We start from the raw sequence: 19366 nt of genomic DNA on the forward strand, positions 1-19366 counted from the left end.
ATATTTAGTTTCAGCCATATCTTCAAAGTGAACAAGCTCTTTTAATAGGGATGAGTTGGAACATATAAATCCACTTTGGTCACTGAGATTTCCTTAACAAGTAATCATTCAGAATACAGATGTGGTGTTTGTATCTTACTGATTAGAATTTTATGCTTGTTGTTGAGTTGTTTCAGTCATGTCTGACTTTCTGACTCCATTTTGGGTTTTCTTGGCAGAGATACTGAACTGGTCTGCCATTTTCCTTTTCCAGCTCATTTTATAAATGAGGAATTGAGGCAAATAGGGTGAAATGACTTGCACAGGATCACAAAAAGCTAGTAAGTGAAAGCTGTAAATTTTATTATGCATTCTTAATTTTAAAAGCACATGAATAAAGTGGTTTCTCGTAAAATACTTTGGTCACCAAATAAAGTTGTTTTTTTAAAATATATGGTATCCAATTGATTTTTTTTCCCTCTCTGGGAAACTCTCAATCTGAACTCCTAAGATTACTGTAGATAAAAATGTTATAAATTTATAATATGCTTTAACTTGTACAATTGGCTTAGAACAAGTGTCCATAGGACAGATTACTGCAATAACTTGCTAATCAGCTTGTGAATACAGCCACAGTTGTGTTTGGAATGTAGTGATAAAAGAAGAAAAAAAGTGTCTATTTTCTCTAAACTTAAAGGCAAACTTTTTCTGGTCATCTGGGGGAAAAAATCATAAATATCTGTTTTTTTTAAAAGCCACAAAATTATTACAGTGTAATCCTGCCAATAAAGTTAATTTGTAAACAAAATACTAAGTAACAAGTAATTTTTAATTTTTAAATGTAGATTCTAAAGCAATGCAGGCAAATCTGATTTTTAAAAAATTTGTTTCCCTTTCAACTATAATTATAATTGATAAGAACGTATAATCTAATGACTAGACTGTTGGTTGTTTCAGTTCAAATAATTTTCCAGAGTTCCTACAAAAATCTGAAAACAAATCTCTGTATTAAATCTTTTCTTTGAAATAGTGTCTATTAATATTTTTCTTTTTGAACTTAATCCTTTTCCTGTTCTTTTAATGAAATGCAACAAATTATAGCAAATCAAATTTTTAAAAAAATTACAAATCTATCTATATTTAATGCTTCAAGCACTAAAAACACACCTGTATTCAACATAGGAACAATAAACTGTTATAGAGTAATCAATTCATATTAGTATATGGATCTGTGATCTTACATCTGAAGAACTATTGCCATTTTCTAACTCTTCTGAGGGTCTTGCTGTTTCTTCCAAGGCAGATCTTGTACGGTAGTTATGCTGATTAGTTTGTTGCTTTCTTGAGTCTCCAGAGTCAAGTAAATGATCATGAGTATGATTCTTAAAAAAAAAACCAAAGAATTAATTTAACCAATATATCTGTTGAATATACATTACAAATTATAGATTTGTAAATATATTGCAGCAACTACAGGATTTCTATTGTTGCACTAAGTGAAAAGACAATATATAAAATGCATGGAAATATATGCCTTAAAGAGCAAACATAACAACAGATAACAGCCATGATTTTACATGATTTAATTTTGAAGATTGACAACCACTTAAGAAATAAGCTGTTTTCTTTTATGTAAATGACTTCTATTGTTCAAAGTAGGGTGGCCTCCTGCAGGTCATAAAATTCTACAAACATTAAAAGCAACTAACCAATAGAGCATGAAGTAAGAAGCACAAGGAAATATACAAATTAAAGCACAATTTTTCAGATTTTTAGGTTCTTCAATTAGTACTTCCTACAAGATATAGATGGGAAAATTTTTAATTGGATACAAGGAAAAACTTACTAACACACTTAGAGCTGTCCGAAAGTACAATGGACTTTTGGAATAGGAATACTGGAATACCCATTAATACTGGATTCTTCATTATTATGTCTTCAAAGCAGAGATTTACATTAGGGGAGGGTCTGTGATTTTAATATGTGTACTTCAATATATTTGTATTTCAACATAATTGGTTTCCTTTGCAATGCTGGTATTTTATTTTACTTTATGCATAAACATTCAGAGAAATGGTCTGTCAAGTTTACTGGATTGCTGAGGTCCATAGCAAAAAAGAAAAAAAGAAAAGTGAAAATTTTAGCACAAGAGGGACAGGAATGTGGTAAAAGAAATGTCAGTTCATAAGCAAGTTGAACATGATTTGTAAGGTCTCCTCTTAACTATTTTTTTGGGGGGGAGAGGGGGTTGTATATACATGATCATTGGTATGCCATCTTGGAAAATTGGAAATTTTGAAAAAAAAAAAAAAAAAAAGCCCACAAAGTAACAACATGTTTCTTTAGAATTGCTAACTGTGGCTGATCTTCATAATTAAAAATGCAAGAGACACCACTACCAACCCAGAGGAATATGCACAAACAGATTTGGCTTGGATTCCATTTGGGACTTTTCAGTAAAGAATTTAGTACCTTAAATGGCAATAGATTCTATTTTGTAAAACACACACACACACACACACACACACACACACACACACATAAATTTTTAAAATTCACTTATAAAAGTGATTTTTAAAATACTTCTTTCCATTTGAATTATGTATCCTTATAACCTCTATCAATTGAGTATAGCTTTACTAATTGAGTATAGTAATAATATTCTCTGAAATCACACAGAATACATTTTACACGCCACACTTAGTCCTGGTGGGCTATTACAATTTACATTTTTTATATCAATGTTTATGTCTTTCCAAACACTTTTCTTCTGACTTAATATTATTCCCAGGTTGTTTAATCCTTAGTAACAAACTTAACTAAATCTTGTTCAATGTGTTTAGGTACCAAATGGCAATGGGTATATACAACTACTAATAAGATGTTCAAAAAGGATTAAAGGTTTGTAATACCCCATTTAAAAAGAAAATTAAACTAATCATAAGATCAAATTTCTTCTGAGGATCAAAATGTAAAATTGTTTTGTGATGGTTTACAGAAAATATTATGTATTTATGGTCAATTCAATAATTGTTTTATATTGATAACAACAACAAAAATTGATTAAGTTATCTAACTTAATTTAAAGAAAAATAAACATAGAAAAAAAATGAAGGAATCAGATTATTATTCCAAGAAGTTACAATTCTAATTGAAACTAGTTGAAATTCAATTTGGAATTGAGGTCACTTCATGAAAATCAGCACCACTGCATACCAACTAATCTTTTCCTAAATCGCTAATGTATGTTAGTCACTTTATCCATTTTTATAAGTTAAAAATACACAGATTCAGAGAGCAAAACAAGTTTTTTTTTAAAAAAAATAATGCTATTTGTCAATCACCATAAAATATAGCATGAATAACAGTAAATCATTTGCTCCTACTACCAAATAGAAAGTATTTCATGATATTTCAGATTATTGTCCTGAAAAGTACTATACACTCAGAAATTTAAACATGTGTTTAGTCTCACTTTACACTTCTGTATTTTATTTCATATTAAAAATATTTCCACTTTTTATAAGATTTTTAAAATGTTTTTATTCTTAGAGTGAAATAACAAAAGACCTGATTGTTCTTTTCCAAATGTCACATTTTCTAGCTAGATTAACAGTAAGATTTTAAGAAAAATTGTTTTATTCAAAATCATAATGTAGCAAAAATGTCATCAACTTTGTGAAAATCAGTGTGTTTAAAATTCCTCCCCCAAGAAAACTGCAATTCTGAAAAAAAGGAAGAATAAAACAACTGCTATCAACTCTCAAACAAGAAAAGTCTCACTGGTAAAGCATTTGTTAAGATTTAAATCTGGGACACTAATGGACATCTCCCACTTCTTGCCACATAATTCTCCATATGACTGAAACAAAAAGAAGTCAATTGCGTAATTTCAAAGAAACAATGCCCTGAGCAGTCTCCTCTACTTCCCACAAAATAAATAAGGCTTAATAGTATTACAAAATTTAAAGATTAGGAAAAATAAGTATGTTTTGATTTATATAAGTGATCAAAGGATATTATCACTTATTTTCCATTATTTGAACCAACTTTATTTACCTCTCTTTAAAATAAATTAGATATGATCTTAGATGCTAAGGGGGCTTGCTTATTAAAAAAAAAAAAAAAAAAAAAAAAAGTTTTCCAAAGTCCATCTTCCCAAAGGTGAACTGAAAGTACTTAAAATTAGGTTCCTTGTTTCTTTCTTAATTATGCACAGCTAGTAGAAATCCTAAATGATTTCTTACTGACGAAATATAAAGGCCTCTTCATTACATAGTAATCCCCGAAATAGTGAACACTTAATGGTTCACACATTAAAGAACATGAGAAACTTTCAAGATCACCTAGTTAAAATCTCATTTTAGATATGAGGAAATGGAGGCAAGAGAGACAATATCTCTAGAAAATGGCAAGAGTAAAAGATGAACTCTGATACTTGGGCTCCAATTTGTATCTCACTATCTTTAATTTAATTAGTTCTGCAATTTTCATTTATTTATCTAATCTACAGGATCAACTACTCATTCTTCTTAGCAAAAGTCAGTGAAGTAAACAAGAAGATTCAATTTCATTTTGTATGACTGATTTAGTCCATGAAGGCAATTTTATGTTCTCCAAAGGATGATATATTAGAATTGCAGAAACTATCAGATGAGAGAATCTGGTACGAATCACGGAAAAAGAGTTGTGACAATTTATGATGAATTCCTATGCAGGGTTATTGACAGAGGTAGCTATGTATCAACCTCATAACAAGAGAGATAATGATGACTTTCCTTGATATAAATCCAAGACTTAACAGGGAATCTCCCAAGACTTATAAAAATAAATGAAAACTATCCAGTTATAATGCTTAGTTATATATATATACATACACATATATATATATATTTAAAAGGATATTGTCAGAAGATTAAAATATACCTATAAATATGAAATCCGGGGCAAAGAAATTGAAGACCAAAGGAGAAACAAGTAATTTGGAGAGTAAACAGACTGCTAAGTAGACAGTTTCCAAGGATGATTGGACTTCTAGGTAACACCTTAAAAAAACAGATTTCTGGCCACATAGCAATATTTTTTTTAAAAAAACTGCTAACAATGTATTTGCTAGGTGTCTCACAAATCTAATCAAAAGAGTTTTATTTTAAAATGACTAGAGAGGGAGATTACCTATGCATACTCACTAAACTACATATGTATCATAGAAAGTAGCTAAAATAAAGGAAGAATACCAGCAAATAAAATTTTCAAGAAAAAGGTCAACTAAACTGGCTTAAAACATCTATGCACAAATGCCTAAAGATTAAACAACAAAATCAAGGAGGAAGAGAAAGTCTAATACAAGAAAGCAAAGCAGAGAATAGTTTCGGGATAGGGAAGAGGAGAATAGTAGCTTATTTAAATGAAGCAAGATTGGTTAAAAAGTCTGGGATCAGGGAAGTAGTACCAAGTATATATATATATTTACACACACACACACACACACACACACACACACACACACACACACACGTGATTTTTCTTACTTAAGTATAATATAGACCAGGGGCTGATAAAATATGCCAATGAGTGTGTAGTTTTATTTCAGGGGATTCGTAAACTTGGATGCCACAAAAAATTAAATCAAATTTAAAAATTAGACCTTTATTTTCAATAACCTCTAATTAAAATATATCATTTCTTTCAACATTTTAAAAATGATATTATGAGAAGGGGTCAAGAGATTTCATTACTGTCCAAGAAGGCCATGAGACATAAAAAAAGAATAAAATCCTTGTAACAAGTCACTTGATCAGAAAAGAGAAAATAGGTATGAAAAAATATTGGGTTTTTTTTTAGGTTGGGATGGGGAATCAGTAACCTGACACAAAAACACAATATAGTAGTGATTGGAAGACTTAAACTAACCAGAAATCTATTAGTAACTTTCCCCTTTGTTTTGGTGATAGTTTTCATCTTCAAAAAGTGATAAAATAACTAGGAAAAATTCTATTTTAAATCTGATACTCAATAATAATAAAAAAAAATCTGGCTGCTAGGAGTAGAAATGGTTTAAACAGTGGAAAGATGTCACCATTCCCTCCTCAAGATCATGACAGAAAAGCAGAAGAAAGCTAGTCACAGTCTAACATCCTAGGATTAGGAATTAGATAGGCTCCTATAGATTAAAATTCTATGGAAGAAGTACACAAGGAATGGGGGAAAATGCTCAAGGATGAAATTCTTTAGATGCAAAGTTAATCAACTCCAATGAAGAAAAATAGGAATCATTTGAATAGAAAATATAATAGGGGATCTATGCTTGGCTAGCCAAATAACCCTATGTTACTAAACATTTTTGGTCAATAATTTAGATAAAAGCATAGATGGAATATCATTAGATTTGTAGATGACACCAAAACAGATCAGGATTCAAAAGGACAGCATTTAGATGAAATGCACTAGAAACAAATATAAATTTAGTATAAAACATTTTTTCTTAATATTATTTGAAAGATGTAGTAGGCAGGTTCAATGAGTTATTAGTGTATATGGCAGCCAAAAAAGAAACATGATTATTAAAAAGTATGAGAATGAATAATGAGAAAATCAGATATCACAGAGGAAATGTTATGGAAGAGTACTTAAGTAAAGCAATAGAAGGAGAAACAGAAGAATGGCATTGGCAAATACTATAAATACTTAGCCAAAAATAAATAAATAAAGAAAGCCTTCCCCCCCCCCCCCAAAAAAAACCCCTCCATAAACCTTCCACAAAGATGTGATATAAAAGTAACAGGAGACTTCAAATGCTCAGTCATTTGTTTACCTCCTGAAACACTCTTTCAAACAAGAGAATTTGCCTAGATGGTAATAAATAAATAAAGTTTTGTTTATTTATTTTTCTGTCGGTGCAATTGGGGTTAATAACTTGCTCAGGGTCATACAGCTAGGAAGTGTTAAGTGTCTTGAGGCCAGATTTGAAATCAGGTTCTCCTGACTTCAGGGTTGGTGCTCTATTCACCTCACCAACTAGCTTACCTGCCCGATACCAAAACTTTTGATAAAAATATTGTATAGCATCCTTGGAGAAGATACAAAAATTTGGAGCAGATAATATAGTTTTATGAATTCGGAATCAAGTGTTGAATGGCCAGATATGAGAGTCATCAGTAGTTCAACATTAAATTGATGAACAATCTCAAGTGCACTGTATGATGTTCTTGATAGACCTATGTTGATTATACTTTTTATAAATAAATTAGACACAAATAATGTGTTCATTTATATGTATAACACAGGAAGATACAGAACACATTTGGTGGCACAATCAAAATCTAAAAAGATGTCAGAAACCTGGAGTGAATCGAATGAGATGAAATCCAAAACAGATAAATGTAGATTTGCATTCGGACACTGCTTAAAACCAAACCAAAACAAAACCAGTACAGAATAGAGGAAACATAATAAAATAGCAATTTGCTTGGAAATGATCTAGGGGGGTTATTAATAAGTTACACATTTAGTACGAATCAGCAGTATGTGGTAGCTAAAAAAGATAATGTAATCTTTGGCTACATGATAAAAGGTATAAGAAAAATATGTCAAGTACTACTCTGTGCTCTACAGTAGCTAGATCAAGTGTGAAATACTGTGTTCAATTCTCATCATCACAGTTAAAAAAAATAGCTTGAAGTATTTAGATAAGAGTGAACATATCAGAAAAGGGCCTTTCTTCTGTATTGTATGAAGCTGGACTGAATGAAAGCCTCATTTCTCCTATATATAAAGAACTGACTTAAATTTATAAGAATAAGAGCCATTCTCCAGTTGATAAATGGTCAAAGGATATGAATAGACAATTTTCAGATTAAGAAATTAAAGCCATTTCTAGTCATATGAGAAAATGCTCTATGTTACTATTTATTAGAGAAAATGAAAATTAAGGCAACTCTGATGTACTCCCTCACACTTCTCAGACTAAGATAATAGGAAGAGATAATGAAAAGTGGAGAGGATATGGGAAAACTGGGACACTAATGCACTGGTGGTGGAGTTGTGATTCAGCTATTCTTGAGAACAATCTGGAACTATGCTCAAAGGGCTATCAAACTGTGCATATTCTTTGATCTAGCAGTGTCTCTACTTGGTTTGTATCCAAAAGAGATCATAATAAAAGGAAAAGAACCCACATGTGCAAAAACATTTGCCTTTTTGTAGTGGCAAGGAACTGGAAACTGATTGGATGCACATCACTTGGATAATGTCTGAATGAGTTATGATATATGAATGTTATGGAATATTACTGTAAGAAAACAATCAGCAGGATGATTTCAGAAAGGCCTGGAAAGACTTACATGAACTGATACTACACTGAGTGAAGTGAGTAGAACCAAGAGAACATTGTACACAGCAACAGCAAGATTATGTGATGATTAACTGTGATGTAATTGGTTCTTGAACAATGAGGTGATTCAAGGCAATTCCAAAAGACTTTTAATGGAGAGAGCCATCTGCATATAAGGAGAGGACTATGTGCATCACAGCATAGAATTTTCATATTTTTGTTGTTTCTTTGCTTTTTTTTTCTTTTTTTATCTATTTTTTTTTCCTTTTGATCTGATTTTTCTTGCACAGCATAATATATGTAGAAATATATTTAGAAGAAATGCACATGTTAAACCTATATTGGATTATTTGATGTTTGGGAAGGGGGGAAGTGGGAAAGGATAGAGAAAAATTTTGAACACAAGGTTTTGCAAGGGTAATTGAAACTATCTTTGCATGTATTTTGAAAAATAAAGCTATTATTTTTAAAATGATCCAAATCAAACATAATTATATGTACTAAATTATGAATATATTTCAAGAAGTTAAATCATGTTTTTTTTAGAATACAAATTACTCTGTGAAACTAAAAAATATTAATCATTCGAAATTTGAAATCTATGTTCAAATTATTCATGTGTACAGTGACATATAAATTGATCTGTCCAAAGTGTATTTTTGACCTTGCTCTCTCCAATGGTACAGCTCCCAGACCATTCATGTTAAATTCTGTGATTCCTATCCCCAAACATACTTCATTGATAATGTATCAAAAGCTCTGAAGGGTTTTTTTTCTGGATCTTTTATTATTTCATGGATACTGGATCAACAATCAGGTTATCTTTCACTATTCCAATATTCACTTTCTTTTCTAATGATATGGGTCCTTGATAATGTTATTTTGTGCTACTGCTATATAGTGCAGCGGCCATGTGGAACACCAGAAGTGCTGAGCCTGGAGTCAGGAAGACCCAAGTTCAAATAAAGTCTCACAATTTACTAGTTGTTGATCCTAGACAAGTCATTTCACCTTTTTTGCCTCAGTTTCCTCATTTGTCATATGATAATATCTACCTATAATGGGGTTGTTCTGACAACTAAATGAGACAGTATTTCTTAAGTGTTTAGTATAATACCATACATAGTAAGCACTACATAAATACTAATTATTGTTATTTTTAATCATACACGTTATAATGGTAACTTGCTTTAGCTTACTTAAACTATAGCTTTTTGTTTCATATACAATTTTGTTAGGATGTTCCATCATTTACAATCCATATAGCTTCACTAGGGATTGAAAAATGAATTTTTAAATGGAGAAGCTTGGGATCTTTAAAAATCTTGCCTTTCTGTCCAGATTTGGGTCCAGAATATTATGTTTGCAGTGCCTAAGACAAACACTCTCGCTCTCTCAAAATGTCCAGTAAATCGATATTCTGCACAATCTGCATTATAAATCTATTTGTTTTTCTTATAGAGAAATTCTAATCGACCAATTCTCACCATAGAGTCTCTAGTTTTCTGGGGTCTTGCAAAACCACAAACATGCAGTCTAGTGCAATTATCTAAAGGGGATGAATTTTATGCTCGAATGAACTGGACATTTTTTCATGCTATCTGAAAAATACCTTTGGATATGATATCTTTTTCTCTCATGACTCAATTAATACAGGCAAAAATGATTACTAAAGAAAGTCATCACTATGGCTATATGGGGAAGGACGTAGATTTTTGGGGAAATTTTGATGGAGGAAAGCTTTAAAAACTGAGGTTTGTTTGATTCAAACTATCTCATAAACAAACAATATACATAATGGAACTCTATATTCTCTATAGTCATATTAATCATGTGACTAGGAAGATGGAAAAATTGTTTGCAATAGCTTAACAGTTTCCTTCTCACATACTAGTTTAGATATTCTCAATGTCATTCTCATAATAATAAAATTCTCATTTTATAGAAAAGAGGCTATACCAGTGATTTTATTAGAATAAGACATTCCAGTGACTTTCATTAGAATAAGACATTCTCTTTAACCATGCAAGTCAGACATCTCTCCATTATTTAGTCCTAAATGTTAAGTGTCTTGTCCAGAGTCACATATAGAAGAGCCGGATTTTTCTGGCTTTAGGTTAGCCTTTTCTTCCCAATAAACCACATTAGTTTCTCTTATCAATATTACATGAAAAAAGCTATAGTAAGGGTTTGAAGTTCTAAATCTTACTGGTTCCCTTTTGATGGGAATTAATATTGTGTATGAATTTTTCTATACATTTGGAATGTTACCTTCCTTGAAATAAATTAAATTAATCCTTGAATAATTGTACATTATACTTATTCCAGGGCATAATTGCATATTTATTTTAGTGAAATACAGTTATCCTTCCCAATTTCATCTTAAGTGACATTTCTTTCTACTGATACAGAAAATATGGCAAAATTGTACTGATTTCCAACTTTTTTTCATCATTTTTCTAATCCCACCTCAGAATGCTCTGGTGTAAATTTGGTTGCCTTCTTCAAAGGATGCTACCATAACCACTGATGATAATAGCTATATTAGCTAATAGCTATATTATCATAATAGCTAATTATCATGTGCCATGCACTGTGCTAAGCATTTCACAATTATTATCTCATTAGATACCAACAATTCTGAGAGGTAGGTGATATTTTTTTCTCTATTTATAGATGAGAAATTGAGACAGAAATGAAGTCACAATGTCAGAATAGGAATTCAGGGACAAAAGTATATTCAAGGTAACTAAAAATGAAACTCATGGCTTATCTGGGAAAATGGGGCTTTGTTTATAAAAGGTACATAATAGAAATCACTGGTGGGCAATCTTTTAGAGTAGAGAAAAGTTGGGACAAAAACAGGTGGGAGTAAGGAGATGGAAACGACTTCTATACTTTCCACTGAGAATAAAAGTTGACAGGTATGTAATATTGATCCCTAAATCTATAAAAAACTTGAGAACAGGATTTCAGATAATATCTAAGCTATAGAAGACAATATAAAAAGAAACTCTTTATATACATAAAGAGATAAAGAGAGATGTTTGCCTGAAATGATTAAAATAGCTCAATTTCAAAAAGAATTCAGAGACCTCCATGACTCACATTGCAACTGTCAAATTTTGGACCAGTCTTTTAATCTTATTGCAGCATGTCTTCTTTTTACAGATCCACTACATAGGAAGCTATTGAATGTCATGCTTGCGTGATGTCCAATACAGGATGCTTCCAATGTGGTCTGTGAAGCCAGGACCGTGAAAATCCCAGCTGAGTTAGTAACAATTCAGCAACTATATAAGAAGTAGCATAAATCTGGAAAGTGATCAACCCAAACTCAAGTTAAAATTTCTAATTTCCACTGGCCTGAAAAACTTTGGGTAACCTTGGGAAATTATTTCACATCTCTGGATCTTAATTTCATCCTGGTTTCAAATACCTTAGTATGGACAAAGTAAAATAACATTCCATGTCAAAAATCTGTGGTTTAAGCTATACAGGACTAATGATAGCTAACAACCAGAAGTAATTAACTTCCTAGTGTGTTTAAGGCCCTCTACTATAGGTATGAGGCAAAATGTAGAAATAAAAGACTGTGAGGATCCATAACAACATTAATGTGACTACTCCTCTTCATGATGTCATATCAGAATTATTTGTACTATTTCATGTAGTATAATTCCTGTCCATGTTTTCTCATAAATTCTCTATTATAAAGTCTGCAATGTGCTGAAAACCTTCTTAATAATCTTTGGAAACTAGAACAACATAAGCTATCCTGTTATTTCCTGTTCTTGTTGCATATATGGATCGCCTCTTTTTTCAATCTTATATTTCTTGAATGACATTTTTCTTTTTAATACTTCTTGTATATAAAAAACTTTTCTTTTCGTGTGTGAAGAAAATTGGCAATACCAGGTAAGAGGTAGTTTAGTCATAGTTATTATACATCAATAGCAAGGGATGGGGGTGACTGGGAAGAAGAGGTAGGGGAGTGAAAGAAAGGTGAGTTAAATGCCCTTGCATCATAACCAGGGAAATCAAATAAGTGGCTATTTCTCAAATTTCTACAATACTACGCTGATCTTCCCTAATTAAAGGCATAAATGTTTTGATGTCTAAAAATTTATGAGATTCCTGATTTAGAAGAAAAGGAAATCTCAGCTGACATTGAATTTTAAAGAGGAAATAAAATCTTATACAAAGTTTTCTATATAGAGATTTTCTGCTTGCTTAAAAATAAGCAGTTAAAATTTTGTGGAAACAGAGGGAATCTATTCTCAAACTCACTTAGATCATAAGTGAATCTTAATTTAATCTTTTGCACTTAGAACCCTAAAGACTTAAGTAACTTCTTCCTTAGAGCATCTGGTATTTTACCTGAGAGCCTGAACATTGGTTATTTTATACCAAAGTTGCTATTAAGTTATAATATGGCTTGATCAAGACTAGATATTGCCAGACTAACCTCAATTCCTGTTAATATACAGAGAAAGCATGAAAAACTGGATAGAGAACTAATCTGGGAGCCAGAACTTATTTAAAGTTCTACCACACTTTCACATACTTGCTTTGTAAAACTGGGCCAATCACTTAACCTTCTTAGGGCTCTACACAACTTTCTGAAACTACAAATTAAAGAGAAAGTAGAAATGGTCAAAGATTTATCCTAATTAAGGAGGAATTCTAGTACTAATGAAATTACAGATCTAATCCCTATCCTTTTGAAAGTTACGGATCAGGAAAAGATGATATATATGGTTTATTTAGATTTCATCAAAGTACTTGATAGTCTTCAATCAGTTTGTTTAAAAAGAAAAAAAGTGGAAGAAACTGGTCTAGGATGCCTGAGAAGTCCAAATTAAAAAAAAAAAAAATACATATCTATGGTCAATAAAACCCGGAATTTTTTCTTAAAGAGTAACCAGAATTCTGAGTTGCAGTAAATATTTCCTGAAAGACTTCCCTTTCTCTCTCTTAGTACTTAAAAGTCAGTTTCACATGGGTAGACTGAAAAACTGAATGAGAACTAGAAAAATTATCAAAAGTCCTTAATTCTTTAAGTATTTTGGAATTTCGGATTGTTTAAGAAGATAAAAGTATACTGAAATCTAATAAGATTAAAATATTTCTCCAGAGCTATGAAATTAAAAAATGATAGCAGCCAGCAGAGAAGATTCAACTATATTGTTAGTAGAAAACCAGAAATATTTTTCTTATGAATTTGTTAACTCTTGAAAAATCTATATTAACAGGAAGTTTTTTATATATTACAAAAAAAAATTTTTAATGTAATTTTTAAACATTGTCCAGTCCAATCTCTTTCTTTTACATTCAATTCTGGACCCCATTCATTTATTTCATCCCAGAAATATGATTAATGCACTAAATCAATGAATTAGCCAGCCATGCAAGTGACATTGGTCTAGAGAGCAGGATGTCACATTTAGTTAGTTTACCCTGAATGTACTGTTAGATTAGCCGAAAATATTGCATGCTCTGTTCTTTATTAACTGTGACTTTAAAATCAGTAGAATAAACGTGCTTCTTATTCTCCCTGTCATTTTTTTAAAAATAAAGATACTTTAGGTAAAAAGTTACAGAAACATTTACTAAAGACTAATATATATATAGCCATATGAATTCATAATTAACTAAAGGTTTCTTTATGGTCTTCTGTGATTAGTAAGGAGTTTCTAAAGTTTTCCCAGTCTTTTGACATCATCATGTCATAAAACAATGCTCTCCAGTATGTAGTCTTTCTAGGTGTGTCTGGTCTAGCCACTCTTCTTTATTTCTTCTAATTTTCATCTTACTTTCAAAACGTAGTACACTGAAAGCAGAATAGTGAAGTAGACTTAAAAGCAGGAAGAATTTGGGTTTAGAATCTTATTTGTGACAAATATTGTGTGGGCTTGAGCAAGTAACTTAATTTGTCACAAGTATTCTAGGCAACTCTCCAAGATTATATATTGCAGAGAAGGGGATAGCTTACATTGGTAGAGGGTGTTTGTTCACTTAAGAATTATTTCCTATCCTATACTAAACACTTGAGAATGAGTAAGGTTTTCCTCTACCATTGATGATAAAAATATATTTATAAAACTGCCATTAAATCCCAAGCCATTCTGTGGTATAAAAGTCCATTAAAATAAACAAGTAATACAAATTTCCTAATGACACCCTATGCAATCTTATATATAACAATTAATTAGACTTTCAAAAAAACAATGAAACAATGCAGGGTGAACACAGGTAGGCTGCAAAGCTTTCATTTAGAAAACGCATGACTGGAAAAGAAAATGGGGTTAACTCGAATATTGCACTGGTAGCCAACAAAATATAAATAGATCTAAAGGAAGACCTTAAGTATATTAGATAATCCTACATCAAAAGTCTATGGGAAAGCACATTAAACACACACACACACACACACACACACACACACACACACACACACACACAATGATATGGTACAGATAGTATGTTCTGAATGCATGGAGAAAATACATTGATAGGGTTAAGTATTTGAAATGTATGATGTGATTATGCAATAAACATTTTCTTAAATAAGTTTTGTTTAAGCTAATTTAAACTTTTTTATTGAGGACACAAATTGCTAGTCCACTAACCAGGCTTGGGCTGGGAGAAAAAAGGAATCCAGCATAAGATTTAAAATGTGTTATAATGAATAAATGCAAAATGGGAATATTACAAGCTACAGGCACTTCAAAGACCATCTGGTTCATTTTTACAAATAAACTAGTATCCAAAGTGACTAAGAAACTTTTTTAGAGAGAGTAAAAAGATGAAGGCTTGTGATTTTACAGAAATGGGAAAATCCTTCTATCAGCATTAGTAGAAAACTATTCAGAAATCTAGTCTTTATAGAATTTCCAGGGGGCACTGAGAAGTTCAGTTTAGTTATGTAAGGTTATACCCCAGAATTGCAAATGATAGGCTCTGTATTTTGTCTAAAGACCAGAAAGACTGACCAACAGACTTTTCATTAAGTAACAAAGGAATTGCAATTTGCTTTGGTAGAAGGAATATTAATAACACTAATGAAATCACAGCTTTGCTGAAGCAAAAAAGAATTAATCTTAATTAAAACAGTATGTTAGATGCAGGTATTGTATAGAAATCATTATGATTTACCTTTGACAAAGTGGGTATTTTATTCTCTCTTGGAATTGTAAAGTGTTTTCTTTTTTCTTCTGACCTGTAAATTTTTATTTCTTCTTCTCCTTTTGCAGTTCTCCATTCTTCTTGCCTACTAAAAGTGAAGTAAGCCACATGCATGTTAGGTGAGTTCAACAAATGACTTCAGAACAAAAATTAATTTAGAGGAAAATGCATAAGGAGATCCTCATTCTTTTATTTCTGCATTGCTGTTAATCTCTCTATAAGAAAGAAAACAATTAAAAATACATATTAACAATATGTTATCAATGGAATTTGGTATAGCATCTCTAAATTTGAAATTTATGCAAAATACATTTTTGCACTTAAATTCCAAAGCCATTTGTTCCCTCAAACATTTATGAAGCATCTACCACGAGGTAAGTATCATATTAAGGCTACAGATGTTATACAATTACCTTATTATTTAACTACCTTTTATTCATTCTGTGAACATTTTTATAAGAACATGCTACCTCTACAACAGAAAGAAAGTTATTTGAGTAAGATTTGCTTTTTTGTTGGGGCAAAAGAGAAAATCGTATTTCCAGCCCATAGCATATATCTAATAAATGTATACTGATAGACCATTGAAAGAGCTAACAATATTCTATTCTTAAAAACCTAATAATTTAGTTGCTGCAAAATAATCAAAATATTATGGTACAAGGGAAAGAGGTAATTTTACTGATTTTTTTTTTTTAACAGGGCAATTGGGGTTAAGTGATTTGCCAGGCTCACACATTTAGTAAGTGTCAAGTATCTAAGGCTGAATTTGAAATCAGATTCTCCTGACTACAGGACTAATGCTCTATCTACTGCACCATCAGGCTGCCTCAAAGGAGACCATTTTAAAGGAGCTGTTTGCACAAACTGACACGAGAAATTTGAGGAAGAAAATATCACCTTTGTCCTAGGAGGTTTAGAGAGATTATTTAAGACTTCACAAAGAAAGTGGAATCTGAGCTAAGACCTTCAAAGGGAAGGAAGTCAGATAAAACTACATAAGACTGGAAATAGTCTAATTCAACTGGAAAATGAATGCAAAAAGATGCTAAATTATATGAGGCTGGACAATTAAACTGAAGGGAGCTTATAGAAAGTTTGGGATTTGAGGATTAAGTTTGAGAAGAGTGCTCACAGCAATGGAGTAAAAAGATTATTCAGTTAGTGATTTGAAGGCCACTCCCACCTCCTCACCCTCTCAAATGATTATATAGAAATAGAAAGGAGGGAAAGTGATATAAATTGTGGAATTATAAACATCAGGATTTTAAATGTGTTTGACATATAGAGGAAAAGGAGTAAAAAATTGATTTCTATATTATGAACCTCAGTGACCAGAAAGATAGTGGTATCACTAACAGAAACAAAAAAGTTGGTGGAAAGGAAGATTTTGAAGGGGAATTTGAGTAATTACATTTTACACATGTTGACTTTTAAGGTGTTAATGGAATATTCAAATGGAGATGTAAAACAAGAAATTGTAAACATAGCTCTAATCTTCTGGAGAGATTCAGGGAATCTACAAAGAAATGATAACTGAAGTCAGATTAATGTTTTTAAAAAGTTAGTTCAGAGAAAAAAGCAAAAAAGACCCTAGCACCACAGAAGTTTACCTAAGTTTAAGGGATAGGAACAAAACGAAGAGTAAAGAAAACAAAAAGGGTGGAAGACTGATTAAAGAGTCAGACTCTTGATAATACAGTGTCAAAGAAATAAGAAAAGACAGGGTGTATTAAAAGGTCAAATTACAGAGTGATCAAGAACTTGAGGTAAAAAAAATATGGTTTGTTTTGTTGTTAATAACATTATTTGTGACCTTGGAGGACACAACAAAAAATATATCACATGTGAGAGATTAGGTAGTGAGGAAGAGACAATGTCTTTATGTATTTTAAATAGTAAAAGAAGATGAGAGAGGTTTTTACTTTTTTGTAAACGAGGATAGGAGGGATAAGTAACAATAATAAATCTCAATATTTGCAGAGAGATATTTGAAAATAGTGGAATTTTTATTATTTGTATAAATAACTTTGTAGGAATTGTATAAAAAGAAGCTCCATTTAAGGCAACCTGCTGGTGAATATACTTGTATCATAACTTTTTCTAGCCACTATACCTTGTGTGATTAAATATCATAAGCATACAATAAACAGAAAACAAATCAGTGTTACCCCCCCATATACATATACATTTTAAGAAAATCAGAACAATTCTAGAAAGCTGATTAAATTGCCCACATAACCTTGAGCAATTTGCTAATAATTAAAGTCTACAGTTTGAAAAGTTATTATCTTAAGATTATCATTGAAGTTTATATAAATTAATAAAAGTACTCATCAGAAAGCATTTTATGGAAGGATATTTACATCCTTATATAATTATACCAATTCCCAATAAGAATATCCTGATACATGTTTACCTTTCAATATCAACAATAGAAACAATGAACACTTTCAAGACTCAAGATATGTCAGTTTAGACTTCATGATAAGACAGTTGCAAAGAATGGAACATAAGATAGCTCTATATTGAAAGATCATTGAACACTATGTGATTCAAGTTTATTCTATTTCTCAGATAACTGAACATATTTTAATGAAAAATTAAAAAGGTAAAGTAAATGGGTTCTATTTTGAAATTTTCTTGTTATGCTTAACAAAATAAAAGCAACTCTGTGATTTTTTTTGACACTCATACCCTACAATTCAATTTAATCATATTTGGTGATTACACAATACAAAAGCCATTTAAACAAATGAATCTGATAAGAAAATCTAAGAAAATCAATAGTAGTGATTTAACACAGTATATCTCATACCGTTCAAAGACAGAAATATAAAGTTATAATGAAATAATATAAACTTCAGTCTCATATTGAAGATTTTAATGCCCCTTCCTTGAAGAATTAGAATTCTTTTTTTCTGAAAACTCCCTCTTTTTTTAAAAGTAGGAGCAGATAAACTACTGCTTTGGGCCAACTCTAAATGAAAAAAACATTCTCAGCTTACTTTCAGGTAACAGTTTGCTGATTCCTGCTTTAGAGGGAAAATAATCCCACAAGACAACCAAATATACTAATTCTATAAGGATACTTGCTAGCCTTACCTGGCAACCCCAACTGATAATTCAGGTACTACAACCCTTCGACTCCAGGCCACAAGATCCCGTTCTGTAGCTATCTCACTTCTTGGTGCGTTGCTATGCATTTGCCTTACACCTTCAATTTGTCCACTGCGCCTCAGGCCTATATTTGGTGGTGAATGAACTTCTGAGGTAGAGCTAACAGAGGCTGAATAAAAAGTTAAAATAGTAGTTTATAGTATTTTTTGGGGAAACTGTGTGTATACACATGCATAAAACTGTGTGTATGTGTGCGCATGCATGTGTGTATAAATATATATATATATGCATATATATATATAAAACAGAAACAAAAGTTTAAAATCAAAACACTGATGTAAACTATGAATGCAACTATGTAGATAATGAAGTATATCAGTGAACTGCAAGACCCTAAAGTTGTCATATCATTACCTTTATAAAACATTTTTCTAAAAAAAATTTTAAAATTAAAAGCACTATCCTGTGTACTGAGGGAGATACGAAAAATTGAGTAGACTAAGTTTTACAAATATCCTCAAAAATAGAGCACGTAACATACTAAAAATTTGAACATGCAGAAATTAAGGCAAAGGCAAAAAAGGCACAAAATTACATAAATAGAAATAGTATGAGAAAAAGGTAGAGTAAGGGTAATGCCTGATGATGGAAAAAGAGTAATGTCAGTGAGTTTAAACTTTAATGTATAGTTTACTATAAGCTTTTTGATCAATAATGTGTTAGGAACAGAATCATAAATTAAAAAGA

At 31.3% G+C, this 19366-nt stretch overlaps 1 protein-coding gene across 2 annotated transcripts in view; it reads right to left on the bottom strand.

Moving 5' to 3' along the window:
• The window catches only part of PHIP (pleckstrin homology domain interacting protein), a 171253-nt gene that overhangs the window by 50674 nt on the left and 101213 nt on the right, over positions 1 to 19366 (bottom strand). For both annotated transcript variants that reach the window (XM_051997303.1, XM_051997301.1), the window contains exons 19-21: positions 18605 to 18788; positions 15470 to 15587; positions 1221 to 1361 (exon numbers count right to left, since the gene is read on the bottom strand). In XM_051997303.1, the coding sequence (XP_051853263.1) occupies positions 1221 to 1361; positions 15470 to 15587; positions 18605 to 18788 (443 nt within the window). The remainder of the gene's footprint in view (positions 1 to 1220; positions 1362 to 15469; positions 15588 to 18604; positions 18789 to 19366) is intronic.

Source organism: Antechinus flavipes, chromosome 4, assembly GCF_016432865.1.
Source record: "Antechinus flavipes isolate AdamAnt ecotype Samford, QLD, Australia chromosome 4, AdamAnt_v2, whole genome shotgun sequence".
NCBI classification, from domain to species: domain Eukaryota; kingdom Metazoa; phylum Chordata; class Mammalia; order Dasyuromorphia; family Dasyuridae; genus Antechinus; species Antechinus flavipes.